This window comes from Balaenoptera musculus, chromosome 5 (assembly GCF_009873245.2).
Source record: "Balaenoptera musculus isolate JJ_BM4_2016_0621 chromosome 5, mBalMus1.pri.v3, whole genome shotgun sequence".
Classification (NCBI taxonomy): Eukaryota; Metazoa; Chordata; class Mammalia; order Artiodactyla; family Balaenopteridae; genus Balaenoptera; species Balaenoptera musculus.
This window is the reverse complement of record NC_045789.1, coordinates 77,692,319-77,715,998: the sequence shown is the minus strand read 5'-3', so window position 1 is coordinate 77,715,998 and position 23,680 is coordinate 77,692,319. Positions and strand designations below refer to the sequence as shown.

Here is a 23,680-nt window from a genome sequence, read left to right as displayed (position 1 = left end):
ATGATGGCAGAGGGATTTAGGGTGAAATGTAACACTGTCTGCAACTTGATTTCAAATAGTTCAGCAAAAAAAGTAGGTAGATAGAGGTATGTGGATGGGTGGATGGGCAGATAGATAGACAGGGTGAGCAAGTGAATATGGCAAATTACTGAAACCAAGTGGTTAGTGTACAGCAGTCCACTTTACTATTCTTTCAACTTTTCTATAATAAAAGTTCACTACGTCCCATTTTATCATTTTTTAAATACCCTTTATGGGAGCCTAATTATTATTTTTAATGGGAAAATGCATTTCAATTTCCCGCCCAATTACTCAAAAAGGAACGTCTGGAGCACAACCCTTCCCTAAGCTGCAGTTCCTTTGTATAAGTACCATAGGAGTTGAGAAGGGAAGTAATTAGTGTGGATCCAGGAAGAAAAAGGACTTTATATTAGGTTTCAAAAGAAAAACTCAATTTGGCTGGACAAAAAAGGGAACAAACATTCTTGACAGGCAGGAGGTTGGGGGACAAAACTGAATTACTCCTGAACCCCAAGTAGCTACCAGAACAAAGAACTGAAACTGGGGTGATGTCAATATAAAGAAACAAAGACACAAAAACTATGATGGAAACTATAAATATTTACCATCTCAGGTTTCCATTTAGATTAGAAGGGGAAAACTAACTTTGCAAAGTAAGAGAAAGTCCCTAGCATTCTCCACAACTGTCTTGGATTTACCAATTCTTCAAGAGCACCAAAAGATTGAAAAAAACAGAAAAGAGCTACAGCCCCACAGCTACTCCTTGGGAAGGAATTCAGTTTAGGACACCAGTGTTTTGAGAAGTCAAGGATCTCAACTTCTGGACTCTTCCTGAATCTTCCAGAATACCTCAAACAGTGGTTTACATTCAGATGACACAGAAGGCTCATCTGACCTGAGCTCACCCCACATGGGGCGAGGTCAGCTTGCCAGTGTCTGCATTGGGACACAGGCCAGGAAGCCACCCACCATGCCTCTAAGACAGAAAAGGCTGAGGAGTCCCAAGGGGACTCCAAGGGGTGGGGCACATCATGGGGTCCTCAGAGAGGGGTATAAGTGAGGGTGATGCCCAAGGGGCTGCAGGGACCGGGAGAGCTCAGCAGTTTGGACCCCAGCTGAATCTCCCCCCTCCTCTTTTCCTATTCTCCTACCCCTTCCTCTGCCTCTTCTCTTTCTCTTGCTATTTTCAGTGTTGTCCATTTGGGGATTTTTAAAATCTTTAGTTACTGTAGCACTGTCAGTCTCCTGGAGATGGGGTGGGTGGGTGGCTGGAGGACAGGAGTGGAGTGAGACTTTGACTGTAGACCCTTCCTCACCTTTCAAATTGTAAATTACATCAACTCAAGAAAAAGTAGAATTTTTTAAAAGACATTTGCTTGATATGACTGCAAAGCAATGGACTTCAGAAATTTAATAATCACTTCAGATTCTTTTCTAAAGGTGGTGTGTTATAAAGAATGAGTTGCTACGTTAAGGTAACTGTAGGGCAGCATTTACCGAGTGTTTGCGGTGTTTCATGCACAATTCCATTTCATTTCCACATCTTAAGGTAGGTTGTCTCATTATCCCCATGCGCAGATGAGGAAAATAAGGCCCATGGGGGTTCAATAACAAGTCCTAACATATAGTGGGACAGGATTCAAGCCAAGCCTCGAGACCCCAGGGCCCTGCACTCTTATCCACATTGTTTAGCAGCGTCTGTAAGAGTGGAGATTGGTTTTCAGTTTTACCTAGTAAGTGACACATGCCTCACAGTAAACAGGTGGGTTAAACCATCACCAGTTCAGCACAGAGTTGAGCTGGAGCCCAGGTCTGCGTCCACCCATCCGAATGTCCTTAAACACTAAAAAGGTGCCTCTTGCCAAATGACCCTATCATGTGTGATAAACATTGGAATCTGCATGCATCTTGTTAAATGTAAGAATCATCTTCATGAAAAAGTATTAAAGTCAGCTACAGCAAGATAAATTTGTATTGACTTTAAAAATATTCTCAGCAGCATAAAATTTCCCCATATTAATTTCTACTACAAAAAGCAAAAGATCACTCTAAAGTAGAACGCTATTTTACTGCTCCATAACTATTATGAAAGTAAAAGGAAGACTTTTTTCTATCTACTGAAAAGCATCTTGTTCACAGGTATGTTTTCACATTATTACTCACAAACTATTATACTTCGAAGCAATTCAATAGTTGTCACAAACATAATTTGTGCTAACAATGTTAGTTGCATGTCATCTAAAAATCTTTCAGAAAGAAAGAAGGAAGGAAGGGAGGGAAAGAAAGAATGGAAAAGGAAAAAGAAAATCTTCAATCACATACATTATTAGCTAGAGACATCATATAAGATATAAAAGTTTCCACTCACATGACACTTGACACTGTCATTGTCTTATCTGAAACATCTAATCCCAAGGAAGTAGCCAAGAGGGTGGATGAGACCCTCATTTTGCAAATAAATCAGTGGTCTAACATGACATCACTGGGGAGATACAGAAATGAGCCAGGCAGAAGAACCAACACTCAAGAGCCACTGAGAGCCCCCCCACCCACTTCACGACAAGCACATCTCTCGGGTATACTGTGGTCAACGTTAGGAAACCCAACGTGGGTGACAGAACTTGCAGGAAAAGCCTGATTTAAACCAAACACTCCTGTTTCCCCAGGTAGCGAGGAGAATGTCCTATCCTTGTACCCTGAACCCCTATCAATCACAGCTCCTGGAACACGGTAGGAGGACCTTGAACTTTTGCCGCATGCAACCTGTGAATTGTGAAAGCAGATTCCATCCTTCCAGAAGGATTCCTCGATTACTGATCAAGCGTCCACTTTCACTGCAACTGGATCAGCAGTTTTGTTAAGATGCTATTTGGTGGGACAGAATGTCCAATGCACTTGTACCTTCATTTGCCAAATGCTGACAGTTTTTAAAAACTTATATAAATAAGTTCTTTTCAGAGCTGGACGACTGATCCACCCCATAGCTTTACCCACTTTTTGGGTAAGCCCTTTCCAAAAGATGTAAATATACCAGCAAACCCCTGTCTGTACTCATCAAAATCAACGGAAGGTTCCAGATAGCAAAGATTCAAAGGAAGGCCACGAATGGCAGCACACTCCCAAGCCCAGCTTTAGGAACTGGCCCTCCACTGGATTTTCACTGGACTCCATCATTTTCCACACTGCCGTGTCTGTCAAGGAGTGGAGCTGACGTACCCTCACCAAAGGCGCTGCCCTCTTTCCACAGGGATGCAATCCCCTAACCGATCTGTTCCTGAACATTCCTCACAAGAGGTCAAGCAGGGACTAGGTTAGGAATTATTTAAACTACGGGAGGAAACTAACCAGCAAGCGCCAGGACAAAACCACCAAATGGGGAGAGGACAGGCCCAGATAGTCTATTTCTGGCAGAAACTGCAAGAGGGGGGCCCAGGGAGGAGGGGGTTCCCTTAGGAACCAGTGACTGCCCTGGAGCTCCGCAGAGAGGGCGCTGACTCAGAGGACCAGGCCACCAGGAGCTAGGTCCCCGGTTTCTGGCTACAACCCGCCCCTGCCAGAGTGGGAGTACAGCCAAGTAATTTCTACCGTGCAGAAGACAACACGAACTACCCACGTGGGAAAACTAGGGGTGTTGTGGAGCCGGGTGGGCTTCAAAAGGGAAAACTGCCGGGTGACAGGCCCTACAGAGGGAGAGAGGGATTTAGTGACTGATTCTCCGGGGGTGTGTTGGGGGTTCACCATCCCACATCCAGGGCCTCTGGGAGTTCAACCACTCTACCACCAGTCACTAAGAGCAGCAAACCTCTACCGAGTGCTTATTTCTGAGCCGGGTGTCTTTACTCGCGTTATCTTTTTTTTTTTTTTAATCTTCAGAACTCTTAGATAGGTGTTGCAATGAAACCCATCTTAGAAATGGAGACATTAAAGAACAAAGTATTGAGGTCAAGGTCACTCATCTGGGGAATGGCCAGGATTTGAACCAAGGTCTGTTGCAAGCAGGGCCCAAGCTCTCAACCAAAGCTGCTCCCTAGAAAGAAAGAAGGCAAAAAGCAGAAGCTAGCTTTTTCTTGCTTCCTGCCTGTGAGACCCCAGGCAAGTCCATTAACTTCCCAGTGCCTCAGTTTCCTCATCTCTAAAATACAGATAATAATAGAATGGATTCTGAGCAGTAATGATATGAACTCGGGTTTAGCCGAGGTCCTAGCACAGAGTAAGTGCTCAATAAACATTAGCTAGCATTGCTGTGACGCTCGTTATCAGTGGTAATAAGTGTAAACACTGCTATCCTCACAAAGCTTCCAGCTCAGCTGGGAATACAAAGCCAAGACAGGAAAAGACACTGAAGCACGTGAGCCCAACTGGAGGAGCAGAGTTAAATGTGGGGGGCAGAGAAATACCTTAAACCCTGGAGGTGAGGGAGCAGCTGCCCAAGGCGGCACCGCGGGGGCCAGTCTGCAACTCCCATAACGCTGACATCAGTCCAGTTTCTCTTCCTTCCAGGAACAGGAAGGGGTAACAATTAAACAGAAAACTACAAAAGTCCTAAATGCAGGGTTTTCCAATTAGTCACAGGTTAAGTCAGGCAGTGTTCCTGCTAGACAGGCACGTGGCCAGCCTTCTGTGAATATGGGAACTGGCGAGCAGAGATGGTATAGGTGGGGGACCACGGTCCTGTCCTGGGGAAGTCATGAAGTCCTCTGCCGGGAATTCTCCCCTGGGGCTGTTAGAGAGAGCAAAGGAACAGGAACTAAGATAGAAAATAAAGACCATTTCGGAAAAGGCAAACAAAGGCAAGATTAAACAGAAGTAATTAGGAAAAACCTAGATATAGAGAACCTGATTTAAGGGGAATAAATGAACGTCAGTAGCCTGAAACTCAAACAAGAACTCTGAAAACCAGTAGCAAGGGTAAGACACATAGAAAAATACTATTAATATTAGTCACGTACTGATGCATACTTTGTATAATTACTATTCCAAGCACTTTACAGGTATGAACTTGTTCAACCTTTACAATAACCCTATGAGGTAGGCACTATTGTTTTCAACCCCATCTTACAGATAGGAAAACTACAGCACAGAGAGGTCAAGTAACTTATACCAGGTCACACAGCTAGCCAAGTAGCAGAGGTGAGATTTTAATCCAGGCAGCCTGGCTCCAGAGCCCCATACTCTGTGCTCAATTGCCTGTGCGAGTTACCAGTTTTGATATTCAGTAAAGTTCCACAAAATGGGATTATCCATAGCTCATCTCTATGTTGAGTTAGTGTCTTGAGTAGACTAATCCATGAGTAATCATTACTCATCTATTTCAATAAGAAACCTAGAATGAGAGAATGGTTTTCCCTAGTGAGTCAACTATTGGGAAGAGAAGGTGCATTTAAGTTATAGTCTGTCCAGGTCAATTTATCTATTTTTTTGGCATTAAATACCTATTTCAAAAAAAAAAATCCTGCTACCATTATAAGAAACAAAATCAAAAAGCCATCTGATCTACACTCCACACTGTTGAAATTGCTGATTACTTATTGAAAATCCTAAACTTCCTTTTGTTTTAAAACAATAGAAACTATTTGTATGAAGGGATCGGATTTGCCATATCCCTTTGCCAAAATGATCGAAATTGTTAATAAAAAATGTTAAGTGAAGAAATAAACACAAAGCAGTATTTTGAGCTAACATGATCTCAGTTTTATTGAGACAAATTTTTTTTTAAATTTATTTATTTGGCTGCGTTGGGTCTTCGTTGCTGCGCATGGGCTTTCTCTAGTTGCAGCAAGCGGGGGCTACTCTTTGTCGCGGTGCGCGGGCTTCTCATTGCAGTGGCTTCTCTTGCTGCGGAGCATGGGCTCTAGGCGCGAGGGCTTCAGTAGTTGTGGCTCGCGGGCTCAGTAGTTGTGGCTTGTGGGCTCTAGAGCGCAGGCTCAGAAGTTGTGGCTCATGGGCTTAGTTGCTCTGCAGCATGTGGGATCTTCCCAGACCAGGGCTCGAACCCATGTCCCCTGCATTGGCAGGCAGATTCTTAACCACTGTGCCACCAGGGAAGTCCCATCTCAGTTTTTTGAAAGAAAAAGTACCAAAATGTTTACACAAAACTACGGCACAGAGAGGTCAAGTAACTTACACCAGGTCACACAGCTAGCAAATAGCAGAGGTGAGACTTTAATCCAGGCAGCCTAGCTCCAGAGTCCCATACTCTGTGCTCTATTGCCTGTTATCTCTGAGTAGTGAGATTACAAGTTATTTTTATTTTCTTTTTAGTATTTTGTATCTTTTCTTGGTGGAACTTGGGAGTATATATTTTTTTCTTTTTTGCCTTTTATTTTTTTTTATTTTTTTTTTTTAAATTTACTTATTTATTTATTTATTTATTTATGGCTGTGTTGGGTCTTCGTTTCTGTGCGAGGGCTTTCTCTAGTTGTGGCAAGCGGGGGCCACTCTTCATCGCGGTGCGCGGGCCTCTCACTATTGCGGCCTCTCTTGTTGTGGAGCACAGGCTCCAGACACGCAGGCTCAGTACTTGTGGCTCACGGACCTAGCTGCCCTGCAGCATGTGGGATCTTCCCAGACCAGGGCTTGAACCCGTGTCCCCTGCATTAGCAGGCAGATTCTCAACCACTGCGCCACCAGGGAAGCCCTCTTTTTTGCCTTTTAATATTTTCTCAAATGCCTTTTTTTTTTTTTTTTTAACATTTATTTATTTGGCTGCGCCGGGTCCTAGTTGCGGCACGCGGGATCTCCGTTGCCGTGTGCAGGATCTTCCTTACGGAATGCAGGATATCTTAGTTGCTGGCATGCTAACTCTTAGTTGTGGCATGTGAGATCTAGTTCCCTGACCAGGGATCGAACCTCGGGCCACCTGCGTTGGGAACGCAGAGTCTTAGCCACTGGACCACCAGGCAAGTCCCTTAAATGTCTTGATGGCAGTCACGACAGTTGTTTTTTTTTTTAAACTGCAGATAGAAAGTCAATAAGAACTTAATTCCTATTAAGTTTGAACCATATGAAACTGTTGTTACTGTAGGTCAAAAACAGTAGAATATTGGTAATTTCCTGTGGTTTATCCTAATAGTAATATTAATGCTGTGGAGGTAAACCAAAGCACTGAAAATCCCTTAGTGAGGAGACTACCTATAACTGCAATCCATAATACTTACATGCTAGATATTTCCTCTGACTGAAGGCAGAGAAAAGGCTATGAAATCTTTGGTCTACACCTTAGGAGAGACGGGTCAATGGAAACCACAGAGTGGTGTAACTTCTACTTTATTACACTATAAAACACAATGTAAATACATAAATAATAAGGCATTGGCCTGATAACTTTTTTTTTTTCCCACTATACTTTTTTTTTAAAGGACTTTTCAGTCTTTAAATAGTAAACCACCGTAATTTCAGAGATTATTACAGCCACAATGTTTTAATATTATGCATTGGTATTTCACAATAAGAAAGACTTGACTGCTTCATTTTCCAACAACTAATTCTCCATCACCAACTGGGCGTCCTGCAATGCAATTCATTTCTGACACCAATTGCCTGGAGTTAGTGCAAACCCCACGTTAGACACCGGCTGCAAATGGCATCTAACCACTTAACCAGGCTAACCCACTACAAAGTCAGGGCTTCCATCATCTCCCTCAGGTTCGACAATTTGCTATGATGGCTCAGAGAACTCAGGAAAGCGCTATATTTATTGTTATAATTTTATTATAAAGAATACAACTCAGGAACAGCCAAATGGAAGAGATGCGTAGGGCAAAGAATTGGGGGTGGGGAGGGGGAGTGGCGCAGAGCTTCCATGCTCTCTCCAGACCCACCACCCTCCCAGCACATCCATGGGTTCACCAACCCAGCAGCTCCTTTAGCCTCCTTGTTTCAGAGTTTTTATCGAAGTTTTAAGAAATTTCACTACATAGGCATGATAATTAAGTCACTGGCCATTGGTGATTAACTCAATCGTCAAAACCTCACCCCTCCCTGAGTTCAGGGGATGCAGCTAAAAGTTCCAAACCACTATAATCATGAAGTTGGTTCCTCTGACAACCTGCCCTCATCCTGAAGCTATCTAAGGGCCCACCAAGAGTCATTCATTAGGGTGAACTCAGGTATAGTCTAAAGGGCTCATTAAGAATAACAAAAGACACTCCTATCACTCAGAAAATTCCAAGGGTTTATGAGTTTTGTGCTAGGAACATGGGACAAAACTCAAATATAATATATGTATATATATATATATATACACACACACATATATATACACACAACACATATATATATAGCCTTTATTATACCACATTGACTCAAAGTCAAGAGTCTTATTTATATATCAAGGTGCATCACTGAAAGACATGGAAAGGATCAACTACTTTATCATATGGTTCAAGCAAAAGAATTCTCCTTCCTTCCTTGAAGACTCCGCGCTTCCTATCCCACCGGCTCCCAGGCACTAAGACACACCAAGTCCTCTGTCTCTGTAAGCACTATGTCCATAATATGAAGGTACCTAATGTACACTAAATTACTTTCAAGTGAGTTATTTTTCCTCCCCCAAATCTATTCGGTCACGTTATAAGAAATCAAGGGACTAAGGAAACGGACTTGCCAGAAGTGACGGAGAGATAGAGCCCTTAGCCAAGTAGGGTTTTATTAATCAACGCAGTGTTGATCTGCATGTTTTATTTAAAGACACGACCCTAAACACTGATGGCCAGCACTGCCCTCCTGACCTGGGCTCGCCCGGAGAGAGAAGAAAACAATGAGAACTTGACCAACAATAGCTAGCGCAAAAGCTGGACATGCACAACAGTCCTCTAAAAATAAATGTTAAGCAATGAAGAATTCAAGAGGCAAGATGATTTGTACAATTTCCTTTACCATTCATGAGCACTTTCTGGCCTTCACACCACCAAGACGATACACTGCACTTACTTCATGATTCTAATTTCCCAGCAAACTTTGAAAACTTGTTTCTATCTATATATCATATGCATTATATTAAACCTATACACTATATGGGTCATATTTGTATTACTTACAAAGGACTACATTATCCGTTTGATCCTCCAAACAACTTTGAGATGTATAAAGAACAGGTATATTCATTCTCTCTCCCTCTCCTTCCCTCCCCCTCTCCTTGCCCACCCCCAACCCTCCCCACCTTTTCTCCAGATGAGGAAACAGCACAGCAATCTCAACGGCCTTGTTGAAAGTACTGGGGCCATGTCTGGTACTCAGGTCTTAACTCAGCTCAGCATCTGGAGCTCTTCCATCACACTGCAATGCCTGAGGGCCCTTCTGGTCCCCTATCCTCCACTGCACCCCATCCTTAGCCCCCAACTGCCTGCACAATCAAGCACCTAGTTTCAGGAGCCCCATAGCCTAGCCTCAACCTGCCCTCTGCAGTCTCACCGGGTCTGCACTGACCTCTCCTGACCTATCTCCACACCTCTGCACAAACTGTTCCTTTTGCTGGGCTGCCATCCCCACACTCCCCTTTAAGGTCCGCTTAAAATGCCAAGTTTTAGGCTCTCAAGGCTTTTCCATCCCTTCTATCAGAAGGAAAGTCTCTCTCCTCTGTGATCCCACGTGGCACTTTGTCTGTAGGTCTCTGATGATACCAAATACATCCTCCCTTATTCTATAACAATTTGTATTCATAGCTTATCTCCTCCCCCTTCTCAATCACAAGTCAGTAGAGAACGGAAACCAAGTTTGTTGTTCATTTTACATACCTACACAACACCTAACAGTAGCTCAAAGAAGGCCCTCATTTTTAAATGAATTGCATGCTGTTTGTATGGAATATCTACATGTTTTACCTGCAAAGACTATTAAGACACTGACTTGGCAATCATGCATGGGAAATGAGTTTTACCTTCAAAACCCAGGTTCCTTGGCCCTATCATCTGGCTTTAAGCGATAGCCCATGCCTCTTTTCTTCTTCCTATGGGTGGTTGTTTTGTGTTTTGCTTTAATAGAGGAGGAGGAGGTTGGAAAGAATTGAGGAAGCCTCAGAAGCATTCAGGCCATACAACTATACAGCACAAACATGCAAAGAAAGATGAAGGAATGCCTGTCCATTAGCCATCTGCCACTTCACCAATGCCAGGAAATTCCGGGCTGCCGTTTCTTATAATGTGAATAATTCACATGATTGTGTTGGAGACTTCCAGCTATGGAGAGCCGTTGGAATATTTGAAAATTAGTGTTCCCGAGTTATATTGTGAGACAGAAAACCCAGTGAATTCTTCCAACTTTTACCCGTTACAGGAATCTCAGAGAACCACATTATGTTCGTATATGCATGGGGGAGGAAGCATTGGCATGTTACTGATATTGAAAAGAATTTGTTGTTTTTTTGTGACCCTTACCTATCACGTGACATTTTATGTACAGGTTCTTTATAAATCTCCGACTACTCAGCTAAACTTAGCTGGCCACTTAAGAAGGGTAATGGCATAATTGTTTAATCTGTGTCTTTTCAGGAAACTGAAATAGATTTTTAAAAATATCTCCCTCACACCAAAACTTTATAAAAATCATTTCGAAATCTAATGACATGTAAATTGAATTAGTCCCTTCAAATATTTACTCTAAAAGTAAACAGACAATTCCTGAAGAATTCCTTAGATAATCGCTCATTTTCCACTAAGAACAAAATCTACATTCAATTAATAAACTGCCTTAGTTTTTCTCTTTCAGTAGATGGCCCTACAATGAAAAAGTAAAAAAATAATAATAGTAAATAAATATAAGACCATCCTTCCACCGGTAGCGCTGAGCATGGAGTACATGCAATTTCACATAACAACAAAGAACATTTGAGAACAATGAACATATATATAGCTTTGGCTTCCCCTCATCTAGGACTTGAATGAGACATTTCACTTCTCTTCGTCTTGGTTATCCCTCTGTACATCTGTTTCCTCATCGCTACAAAACAGAATACAGCAAAGTGCTCCTCTTAGAGGTTGCAAGAAATAAACCTGATCAAGTAATCAAATATTTGAGTGTGTCTTATATGCTCTGCTGTCTAGTTAACACAAAACACAGTGGAAACAACTGCCTATGATTCTGTGTTAAATAACATACTATAGATCCAACATGTATTCATGGACTCGAGATGTATATTCACAGGAGATAAAATCACTGAGAATGCCTAGGAAGAGTTTCCTGGAAGTGTTATCCTAGAGCTCAGCTTCAAGGATGGGCAGGAAAACAGGACAACTAGCCCATGAAGAGGGGATGGATTTCCAGGTTAAGATACTTAGCATCATTTGGGAAGCAGTTAGAAATGCAAATTCTCCAGTCCCTTCCCAGAGCTACAGACACTGGAGGAGGGGGAGAGCGATCTATCTGTGTTGTGACCAGCATTCTAGTTAATTCTGATGCATGCTCAAGTTTAGGGACCAATGCTATGGCTTTGCTCGTTCTCACCTCCTCTGTTCCACAACCACGTGTCCCCTTCACCTGGCTAATGCCGACACTTTTACAACTATAAATTCAAACTTCATTTCCTCTAGAAAGTCTTGCTCAACCTGTACTCAACTCTTGTCCCACCCCCAGCCCCAGTATTCTGGCCCTGTGCCATACTTTCCTTATTGAGGTAGTAATGACACTTTATCATTATTGCTTGTTTAATCGTCCTCCCTGATAACCTGCACTGGCTCCGTAAAGGCACAGACTGTGTCTATTTTGTTCGCATCACTTCATCCTAGTGTCTTGCATCCCAGTAAGGCACTTGGCTAAAATCTGCTGAATGAGTAAATAATTTAAAGAATTAACCTGTGAGGTATAAAGGAAAGGTATAAAGTATTATAAAATTGGAAGTATGATATATATATACATGAAACTAATAGATGCATTTAAAGTACTGGTGTAGCAACACAACTGAATTCAGTTTGTCTTTGAAAAGAACTTAACGAACAGATTTGAGTTTTGAAAACCTTTGCACTGAAAATTTTCACTAACACTTTCAAATGTGTTGATGTCCCACCATATTCACCTGATAAGGCAGTACTTGCTTACTTTTTTGTCATTCTTTTTTTTCTCCATGACCAGAGTCTCTGCCTCAGGCTTTCAGAGCAATATAGCCCATAGAGGCTGACAGACAAAGCAGCCTCTTTCCATTTCGGGAGGGGAGAGGGGGGAGGAGACTCACAGCTAAGACTTAGGGATGATTTTGGAAAGCGTTAAGTCGTTAAGTCTTCGCTTTATTATAAAGAAAACGCCTTGGGCTGAGTCAGAACACCTGGATTCCAGCCCTGGCTTCTTTCCTTCCTTCTTTCCTTCATTCATTCATTCAAATGTTTTTAAGCATCTGCTCTGTTCCGGGTCCCGTGCTTGGATCTGAGCCTTGGACAGTGACCAAGACACACACACAGGCCCTCCATCACCAAGCCTAACGCTCTGCTCCTCGACTACGGGCTGCGGCCCTTCCTGATTCCCGCAGGCCCCTGAACCTGAAGCTTCCCCATCTGCAAAGGGAGGGCTGAATTATAAGAGGACCACTGAGTCCCCTCTGACGCTAACATTACGTAACTAAGAACAACACAATTACTCTCAGGAGTCAGTTAGCCAAAGTCATTCTTCTCAGGGCCCGCTCACCCCAGATCCAGAGAGCTGAGAAACCAGACCCCCGAGCGTGAGGACCAAGTGCAAGTGTAGACCCTGCCAGAAGCAGCAAAGCGGGGTCCACTGCAGTGGAGAGACAGCTTTCACACAGTGGGAAGCATCCTAGACAGAGTAAAGAACCCCCTTAAGACCTGGCTAGGCCGACTCAGTATCCTCGTCTGTTAAATAAGCTTTGAGGAGATCGTCAGCCTTAATGCTACAGGGTTCTACCTCCTCATTCCAGCATGTGTTTCCCCCGTACCACCAAGCAACTAACTCAATTCCTACACTACCTGGAAAGAGCATCCGATCCCACAAGTTAAGGGCTCAGACCCAAAGACTCCCCACCGCACTCCCCGGGCCCCCATCCGTCAGACGCCAATGCTAAGTCCAGGTTGTCACCTGTACTTCTGATCAACTGGCTATAGACTGAAGGTTCCAATGACCCCCTCCTTGAGTTCAATTAATTTGCTAGAGTGGCTCACAGAACTCGGGGAAACATTCTGCTTACTAGATCACCAGTTGATTATAAAAGGACACAACTCAGGAACAGACAGATGGGAGAGGTGCACAGGGCAAGGGATGGGGAAAGAGGTGGGGTTTCCGTGCCCTCTGGGTGCGCTACTCTCCACACATCTCCATACGGTAGGTTGCCAACCCAGAAGCTCATCAAGTCTTGTTATTCAAATTTTTAAAGTGCTTAATCTTGGGCCCTCCTCCTGCCTCCTCCCCTTCCCTCTGGGAAGAGGTGGCTGGGTGAGGCTGAAAGTTTCAACCCTCTACTCCCACCCTCCTTCAGGTGACCAGCCCCATCCTGAGGGTATCAAGGGCACCACCCTAAGTCCCCTCATTAGCATACGCTCAAAGGGGGCTCCTCACAAAAAAAAGACACTCCTATCATTTAGGAAATCCCAAGGGTTTGAGGAACTTTGCGTCACGAACTGAGGACAGAGACTAAATATATTTCTTATTATACATATATTATACATATCGTATATTATATATTATTATTTATATTGTATATATTTCTAATTATATTCTTCTTCAACATAACATTCACCGGTGAACAATGAGAAGATGAACAAGGACAAGTTCAACCCTGGATAATCAAACAGGATGTCAATGGGATGATTACACTAATCCTAGGGGAAAACTGTCAAAACTTTGTGACTGTAGCTACAGATCCACCGGCTAAAGAAAAACCAGTTGGTGAATTTTTCAAAATTCTTCCCAAAGAAACTGCCACATTCTACCCTTATAAAGATTAACGGTTTCTTTCTTTTTCTCCTTCCTTGCCTAATTTTGGTAGCTAATGGCTCAGCCCCACACATCCCCTGCACCCCGAGAGAGCTCCCTGCCAGGCTCACTGGTCCCTACTCCTCCCCTGGGACCTTGGCGCTGCCCAACTTGCCTCCTCAGCCTCGTGCCCATGACACCGCAGCCTCAGCAGCCTGGGCTCAGGAGCAAGATGAGTCAGGGGACACCTCAGGCAATGGCAGAGAACCAGAGAGGAAAATTCTGGAGCAGCCAGGAACTTTGTCCCATCTGAGAGCTATGACAGGTAGTATTTGGTTAAGGACAAAGTAATAATAATATATTTTTTTAGCATTTACTACATGCCAAACACTGCGCCATGCACCCTTATATTTTTATCTCATGTAATTGTCACAACGACGCCAATGAGGCAACTCTGCCATATTTTCTCCACAACACAGATGAGGAAAGAGGTTCAAAGATTTCTTTGCCCTCCGTACAATAGGCACTTTCTTAGTGGTTGGAATGCAGTTATACCCAGGGGTGTGCAAACAAAATGGGGGGAGGGGAGAGTCGGGAAGAGCTGGCAGCTGTTTGGGATCCTGAGATGAACAAAGACAAGAAGGCAGGAAACTTGGGGCGCTGCAAAGGGGGGATAGAAGAACCCTGAGTTCAACAAGTTTGGCACAAGGATCCTCAAGGTGAGATGACTGGGCAGGGGAACTCAGTTTGCCTGGGGTATCCACCACCCTCTACCAACCTTCCCTCCCCAAAAAGTCCCTTGGGCGGATTCCGTTTCTTTTCTCCCTTACAAAGAAAGCTGTGTCAATAACTGGCAGAGGAAAGCAGAGTTTCCATTATAATGGGAATCCATCCCTAAATCCACCTAGAACAGACGAAACCTCAGCTTTGCCAAAGTATCTTCACTTTATTAGATTCCCCACTAAAATACTAAAGCAGTGCTTCTTTTCACGAAGTGCCACTCATTTGAGGCGTTCTTTCTCTCCATAGGGTATTTTACTATTTTGAGCAGTTTTACATTTGGCTGCCCACAAAGAAGAGCAGATGAGTCACGGAAGAGGAAATGCAGGACCATAATCCCTTATCTGAAAACCTGGAGGTCAGATGTGCCTCGAAATTCAGACTTTGTTAATTCTAGAAAGGTAACAATGCATTTAGTACACATTATGTAACACTCAGAAATCAAACTCATTAATATTACTGCAGCCAAAACTTAGCAATATTCACACTGGTTCAGGTTAGGTTTCACCCACCAACGAAGTATGCAAAAAGCCTCAAAAATCTTTTGGTTTTCGGAGTTTTTCAGATTTCAGAATTGTCCGTAAAGGATTATAGACATGTGCAAATGGCTCAAATATTATACTAGAAGAAAATAGTCAACCTATTAGTAATCAAAGACATACACATTTAAACAATCAAGGTATAAATTTTTGCCTTATAATTTAGCAAATATGTTTTTCAGAGAAAATGCCAACGGTATGAAAAGTGAGTCCTTTGACCACTGCTGTGAGAATGTAAACTGGAACAACCTTCAGGTCACTAAGACTGGTGGCATCAATGGCCTCAGACATGAATACCTTTGACCCCAACATTGTCTTTTCAGGAACCCATTTTCTATGGAAGTCGTCGATATCCAGACAAAGCTTTGCATAGATGTTCACTAAACAATGAGTTTTAAAATTCGTTTAAAAATAATTAGCAAAAACTAAAATCTAAAATGGAAGCACAGTGAGGTAGAAGACAGAGAACCATGTAATGGGATATTATGCAGCCACTTTGTGAGTGTGTAGGGAAATGGAGAAACCTTTAAGTATAACATTAGGTAAAAAAATGCCAGGTAAAAATGTATCTTTGCATTATGATCCCCTCCAAGTAGAAAATACATACAAAGAAGACCAGAATGAAATAGGCTGACAGTGACAAGTGTCTTAGAGTAATGAGATCAAGTGTTATTCTCTCCCCTTCCCCCAAAACTTTAAATCTTTGGGGGAATTATCCAGAAATACCAAGAGCACTGTATTTTAGCTGAGGAGAAATGGGAAAAAAAGGTTTGGCTACTTAACTCCCAGTCAGTGGCAGCAAACCCATGAATCTGAGGTGTCACTCCAGACTTCAGATATTTACAATGAACCTATGACTGCAAAACCATCACCACTTCCAGAATGAAAACATGTGTGGTCTACATTTATTAGACAGTTTGGTTGACATTATAAGTCTAGTCTAATGGGCACTTTGGGTAGGAAATACAGGAAAAAAGATACACAGGATAGAAGATATATACCACTCTGCCATTTGCCAAGACCTTTCAGAGACACCAGCTCATTTGCTCCTCACTAGCAGCCAGTAAGGCAGAAAAAGATAGGGGTTGGCACACACCCATTTTCCAGGCAAGAAAATGGAGGCAGAGAAAGCCACACTCCCGAAAGCGGCAGGCACACTTCAAGTCCAAGGTTCTGACTTAGAGCTTGGTGCTCTTTCTACTCTATCATGCCATTACCCTATTAATGATTCTTTATAAATATGTTACAGTAAAAAGAAATTCCTCACTCTAAAGAAAAACAAAATGATTTGGTAACAATAGGCCTCAGAATTGAATAGATGTGAGTCAACGTCAAAATCCAACTTACCCATGTAAGTGACTTTTTCAAGTTAACTTCTCAGAATTCAATTTCCTCATCTCTACATGGAGGAATAAAACTATATAGCTGACAGGATGTTGTAAGAATTAAATGATCTGAGGACTTAGACCAGAGCCTGCCACAAAACAGGTATAATAAACACTGCATTCCTTCCTCCGAAAAGGGCCCACAGTGTACTAACTGCAGATTCCAATTTTAGCCAGACTCACTGTTCTCCCTGCTTTCAGCAGCCCACCAAATCTTTAGAATTTCTGAAGCAACTGCCCTAAAATTCTCAGAAACAACTCAACATAATAGTTTTAACCAATGACAATTTAAATCATTTTTTTGTGGATTTCAAATAACTACTCTTTTGTCCCAATGTGTAATTAAACTTCAACATCAGAGACAATTCTTTTAAAAGTAACAATGAAAACTTTTTTCTCTATCACCTGGGGCTTTGGTCTCTCTCATTCATATGCGACTACTGAAACTCCCAAATAGTCTGTTTAATTTATTTGGGGGCTGGGGTGGGGTGGGGATGGGGAGATAGGGAAGGGCAGGCACGCCTTGAATTTTGCATTTTCCCTTTAAATGGAATTTGGGCATGGAAGCCCAAGCTCCAAGGGGTGCCTTCTCAAAACATTCTGTCCACTGACTAAGATTAATGTACATATACAGCTAGGCAGCCACCTGGCCAAAGGAGAACCCAGAATTTACTAAAGCTTATCCTTAGCATCTAAATGAGGAATCAGGAGGCTGTATGGAAGCCCACAGAGCCCCAGGAGAGGGCACCTCTCATTCACCAGCCCCTGGTCCTTTTCAGCCCACTCCGTACTCAAAGGCCATGCCCATTGTCTGCAGAGAAACTAAGCCCTAAGTAACCAGAGAACTTAAAAGACATAAATAAGCCAAGATGTGGAAAATCATCCCTTCTGGTGCTGGTGGTATATAGTTTCGAATGCTGCTACTAAGACAGAAGCTTAATGAGATTCTTCTACTAGGCAGGAAGTCAGAGACATTGCCACTACCCACTGTGAACTTAACTGTCCTTCTTTTCTCTACTTCCCATCTTCTGATAACCCCATGCTTACAATATTATGATGTCCTAAACTCCCTCTCTTAGAATCTCAACAAGACGGCTGAAGGTGATTTCTTTTCTATTTTCTCTCTGGGGAGCAGTGCAGTATAGTGGAAAGAGAATGAACTTTGGAATCAAGCAGGCTGGGTTATCAAAGATATAGATACACGTAGACACACACACACACACACACACACAGAGACACTCCCCTCCTAGTGATTCCGCTTCGGACTGAATGCTGACGGATACACTAGCTATGTGATGTTGGGCCAATTGTTTAATCTCTCTGGGCCTCAGGTGCCTCACTGGAAATAAGAACTTCACAGAATTGAGAAATAAGTATAAAAATGAATATAAAGTGCCCAACTCAAAGCTTGACACATAGCAGGCACTCAACATTACTCCCCATCTTTCTCCCTACTTCCCTAAAACATTCCCTACAAACATTAACACCGTCTTAGATTCCACGGGGACCAGATGTTGGCTGGTCAGGGCATCTTTTCTTCACAAAACAGGTCTCAAGTCACACTGGCACATTTGTACTCTGTACCCTTTCCTTTTTACATACCTCATTCTTCTAAAGAGTTATACTGTGTAATTAAGAGTTTTGTCATCACATTCCAGTCCTGAAAGCTGTGTGTTGCTCAAAGATCCATCAAACACAAACTCACTCTACAGATGATTTCTCCTGCTATGACTGATTACATGCATCATGGGCTGAATTTTTAACAGTTTCCCTCCCGGGTCAAGCTGTTCAAATTCTGGAGCAACTGACTCTAGCCCTCGAAGTACTGTGTACAACCTGGGGTCCAATTTGAACCTGATGATGCATGTACCTGTCTCAGCAATGAAATGCAGGGTGAAAACCAAAATCTCCCATCCAGTAATACATGTCACTAGCGGCCATTTCCTCAGGGTGGGTGGCTGAAGGAAATACAGATCTGCTAATAAAGACTCAGGAGACATATGTTCCCTTCCTAACGTATTCTGGTTTCTACAAAAAAGTGAAGGCCAGAGTGATAAGCCAGTTTAAAAGCTGTAAGCAAGTGGATTCTTCTTAGGAGTGAAGAGCAGTATATGTGTTTTTATGGAGGAGATAGTCATGGTTGGAAGGCTTCCAGTTATTGCTTATTATTTGGACTGAAGAGGAGCCGCTCAAGCTTGGAAGAGCTTGCTGACGTAAGATTCCAGGCTCTAGTAACCCCAGCTGGACAAGAAGGTATACTTTTTTTTTAACTACTGCTGTAAGGTGGCAATTAAGAGGGGGCTCGGTGGTAAGGAATCCCTGGTGTCTATAATTATAAAAACAAGAGTGTGAGAAAGAACTTCCGTACAAGTTACACCCCCTCTTAGATTTCAATTAAAAACTCCTGCTCCAAGTTCATCAATGGGGACAGCATTTTATCGTCTCTGCTGGTGGCTTTCTGCTCTGACCACAGAAGGTTCCTTTTGTGGTGACAGGAATCAACTCAAAGAAGAAAAACAAAAAGGTAAGTTTACAAACGCGCCTTCCGTTTTTCCAAGCCTGATTTATCCAGGATATGTGGGAGGAAATCAGAAATCCCCAACCTGTTACAAGAATCCATCAACCACGAAAATAAACGAAAACTTGGAAAGGAAAGAAATTGTAACTCCTCAAGGTTTGAAGATTAAAAAAAAAAAAAAAAAAAGGAGGGGGGAGGAAGGCGGCGACAGCGCACCCGGTGCCCGGTGTCACGATCTTCCGCTCGCGGGGCCTTTGAGGACAAGGGCAGGAAAGGGGTCCGCAGGGGTCCAGGTTGCTGGGCCCGGGCGGAAGGGCTTCCGAGGAAGGCAAGAGCCGGCCGGGTCCCTACACGCCAGACAGCTCAGAGGTGGGGCCGGGGTGTAACAGGTCCTCGGAGGAGGGAAGGCGGGAGCCGAGCAGGCTGGGAGGGACGGGAGCCATCTCCACGCGCCGCGCCCGGCCCGGGCCACCCCCAGACAGCCAGATGTTCAGCGCCTGGATCCCGCGGCTGTGCCAGGACCAGGGCAGCTCGAGGAGCAGCGGGACTACAGCCCCGATCCCTCGCCTCCTCCTGCGCGCCCCACCCGCTACAGGGCACTCACCCGGGGCCACGAGCGGCGAACTCACGGCGCCTCCCACGAAGACAGCAGCGGCGAGGACGGCGGACTCCAGGAGCCCCGGCGGAGCCATCGCCGCGGCCCTTCGCCCTCCTCCCCCGGGGCGCCGCGTCCCGGGCTCCGGCGCGAAGAGCAGCTCTGGAGCCCGCGGGCTGACAGACTGGCTGGGCTCAGCCTCAGCGCGCTGTGCGCCCCGCCCCGCCAGAGACCCTCCCCTCAGGCCCCACCCACCTCCGCTCTGCCCTGCCTCTCCCAGCTTAGCCCCGGGCTCCGCTTACACAGGCAGGCGGCACATCCAGTGACCCCGCCCCCGGACCCGCCCACCTCAGCCTGGTCCAGCCTCTCCCCTTCGCCCCGGCTTCCTTTCCAAATCCGTCCGCAGCTCCCGCCTCCCGGATTAGGCCATGGTCCCGCCCCGTACCCCGCCCACCGGGCGAGGCCCCTCCTGTCCGCTCGCTAGTTCCCTTTCCTAGACCCTCTGGGCAGCAGCCGTCCACATAGCGCTGGAGCCCGGGGTCGGGGCAGGGTCGCCGGGGCTTGTCCTCCCGGGCGCTGGGACTAGGTGGGCGTGGGAAGAGGAAAAAGAGCAGGTCAGGAAGCTCTGGACGGGTGGACATGGCCAGCATTGGAATGGGCACGATCTTCTTTCTCTGTTGGCGTTATCTATTCAGCTGGCATTCCCCTAAGTGACTGGTCCGGGGAGGGGCGCTGCGCGGGATGTCAACTTCCAATGTTTGAAAATGAGAAAAGCCAAATCATTTAAATTTCTTCCTATCTCCACTTCCATTTAAGCTGCTCTTATTGGGAGAAAAAACCTCTACATACCTCCAGGAACAAATCGCCTGTTTCAAAAAATGCTGTGCCCACATTGCACCTTGCAAATACTTCTACGAAGTAACTCTTCAAGTGCCTGGTCACTTATTATCCCCTTGTATCGTCCCGCCAGCTCTGTGAGGTAAGTAGTATCCTTATTTCACAGGCTAGGGAGTAAACCCCCGATGACCAGGCCACCGTGATAAATTGGGATTAGCTCTCCATTGTGTTTGCTCACCACCGTGCCCTCCCTGCCTAGCTCAATGACAGCATACACTAAGTAAGAGATCAGAAGTGGTTTCTGAAGCTGAATCATCATCACGAGCAGCAATTGGAGTCAGGGTCTTTCTATGAATAGTTCCCTCTTTACTGCTCTTTAGAGACTCCTGAAACAAGGCGGTCAGGCCTTGAACAAAAGTTCAAGAGCACCAGCAAGAGGAGGGAGTGGGCATTGGAGGTTTTCACAGAACCAGGCTCTTCCTTGGCCTGTCAGCCTCAGCTTTTCAAAGGAGGACTCTTTCATCTCCTCGCTGAGTTCTCTACACAGTCCACTAGACTCTTACAAACACCTGCACTTAGGTGGGAATTCCCAGAAGCTCAGGCCACTACAGATGTCTGGAGCTGAAGGATGGAACCTCTGCCCTTTGAAGCCAAAGGAGGGCACTGTGTTTCCTTTGCACAGTTGTCCGCACATCCTCAGTCTGGCAGGTGAAGCAGTTTTATACCAACACAAATACAGAGTGGCTGCAGGGGAAAGAGGTCCATGTGGGTTTCTAACTAAAAAAAAAATGAAATAGTCCTGGGCCTAGAAATTAAACACACACCTATAAAGCCGGCTCTGGTTTTGGAACTTAGAATGTAGCCAAATGATTGGACCAAGATATCTATTCAAAATGTAAAATATCATTTTAAAAATGAATACTGTTTCACTCTTTCTTACAGATTGAACTTACTATTAAAAAGACCGGGCCATTTTTAACAACCTATTTGAATTGGATGTCTGTGGCTCTCCAGAAATAAGAGTACAATCCAGTAATTAAAGCTAGAAGCAACCTTAGTAATCATCTACCAAGCCACTTATTTTACAGATGAGAGATAGTTAAGTGACTTGCCTACTATCTCATTGCTAGTGTGAGCCAGGGTTGGAACCGAGGCTCTAAAATTTCCCTTCTCAGACTTTTCCATAACACTTAGCTGCTTGACACACTCTCTATAGATAGTTCACTGTCACAGAACCTCATATACATGCATTTGCACATCTTGTTAATGGAGGGAGGGAGAAAGGGAAGAAGGGAGGGAGGAAGGAAGGAAGGGAGGAAGGAAGGAAGGAAGGAAGGAAGGAAGGAAGGAAGGAAGGACATAAATGAAGCTTAAATTATTTTCTAGGTACTTAACCCTACAGATTTGTTCAGCTGATTAAAAAAGCCCCACATATGCATATCTAAAAGCTATTGCTTATTGTTTTATTTTAACTGTGAAAACTTCAGTGTGATCGAAGTCCTCATTCATATTAGCAAGGGGATGTCATATTTCTTCTGAGGAAATAAAAATTTAACATCACAAGACTAAATGATCTTCCCATTTTTTCAGAAATAAAATTAAAGGATCATAGGTAGAAATAGTTGTAACATTAGCTCTCCTTTACTCAGCTCTTAGATTTAGCCTGATCCTGGGGCAAGCACTTTTCCTGTGTTCCTTCATCAAATCCTCACAATTTTATGTTTTGGGAAGTATTATCACTTATCCTCACTTCAAAGCCGAGAAGGCTAGGATTTGTGGGATTAAGGCATTCACTAAAGTCACACAGCTGCTCCGGGTGCTGCCAGGACTCAAATCCAGAATCAGCTCACCCCAGGCCTACACTTGAACTTCTGCTTATACTGCTCTGCCTCTGAAATGCAGAATACTAGCCAATTAGCTCTCCTTTTCCAGTATAAAGTCTTATTGTCATTTTTTTACTTAACCTGGACTTCTTGAACTCTGTGTCAACAATTGATTAAATGCACTTTTTTTGGGGAAAATTAGTTATTTATATATGGGGAGAGCTTCTAGGAATCAAATTTACACACTTATACAATCTTCTGTCCTTTCTGGTTTTTGTCGAATTTTGTTTTGTTTTTTCCAGTTTCTCTATAAAATTCAGTTAATCCTTCCCCTTAGTAGAAACCTTTCCTGTTTTCCTCTGTGCTGTAAGGTGGTAATTTTCATCACCATCATTTAAATGTGTAAGGCTCAGTTGGCTGGTATTTACCCTAATTAATGTTGAAAATACTTCTGCAGAAGGTCTCTGTAGAATTCCTTCTTTCTGTGATTTAGATGTAGTCATCTTTCCTTTTGAGAGGTTACATCCAGGAAAGAAGGCTTCAGTTCTTTAAAAAATACGTTTGCAGGTATATCAAGTGATATTTTATAAAATCTGAGGCTATTTTGATCTGACAAGTATGTACTGTGTTCCTAGTACTGGGCTGAGGGGAGGAGATTGGAGAAGAGAGTCACTACATGAGTCATAATAGATCTTAACCTGGCTTATAGAAGCCAGGTTAAGAAAGGAAACAACTGCATCATGAAACGGGAATGGTCAAAGGCCCAGGGATCAGGATAAAGCCGTGCCACTGACTCACTCTATGACTTTCACCAGCTGCTTCTTACCCAGAAAATTCAGGCAGACGATAGGATGATTTCTAAAGGTTCCCATCCAGCCCTAAGATTCTACACCATAATGAGTAATCAAATGATAGGGTGCATGGTACCAAAGTTGGGCCCAACTGTAGGGTTTCTCAACATTATCGACATTTGTGGACTAGATAATTCTTTGTTGGGGGGACCTGTTTTGTGCGCTGTAGGATGTTGAGAAGCCTCTTTGGCCTCTACCAATTAAATGCCAGTAGCGCTCTCCCCTTTCCTGATTGAGACAAACAAAAATATCTCCAGATGTTACCAAACGTCACCTGGGGGCAAAATCGCCCTTGGCTGAGAACCTCTGGGCTATAGGAATTCCAAAACCAAAAGGATTGCAACCGGAGGCTCTGAGCAAGCCTTCATGGAGAAGGTGCAATTTGGGCTAAATTGAGGGAAGTACAGGGATTAGTGGAGAGGTGGGGGAAGGGTATAAGTACCTGTACAGTGGCAGAATTTAGCATAGTGTAGGCTGCAT

General features: G+C 43.9%; 1 protein-coding gene across 2 annotated transcripts in view; it reads right to left on the bottom strand.

The window, feature by feature from the left end:
- Window positions 1-19,890, bottom strand: part of RELL1 (RELT like 1) — a 61,375-nt gene extending 41,485 nt beyond the window's left edge. For both annotated transcript variants that reach the window (XR_005019983.1, XM_036853017.1), the window contains exon 1: window positions 19,699-19,890. Coding sequence is in view for 1 of the 2 variants with exons in the window: in XM_036853017.1 (XP_036708912.1) it covers window positions 19,699-19,786 (88 nt within the window). In the remaining variant the exon portion in view is untranslated. The remainder of the gene's footprint in view (window positions 1-19,698) is intronic.
- Window positions 19,891-23,680: the final 3,790 nt, after the last annotated feature.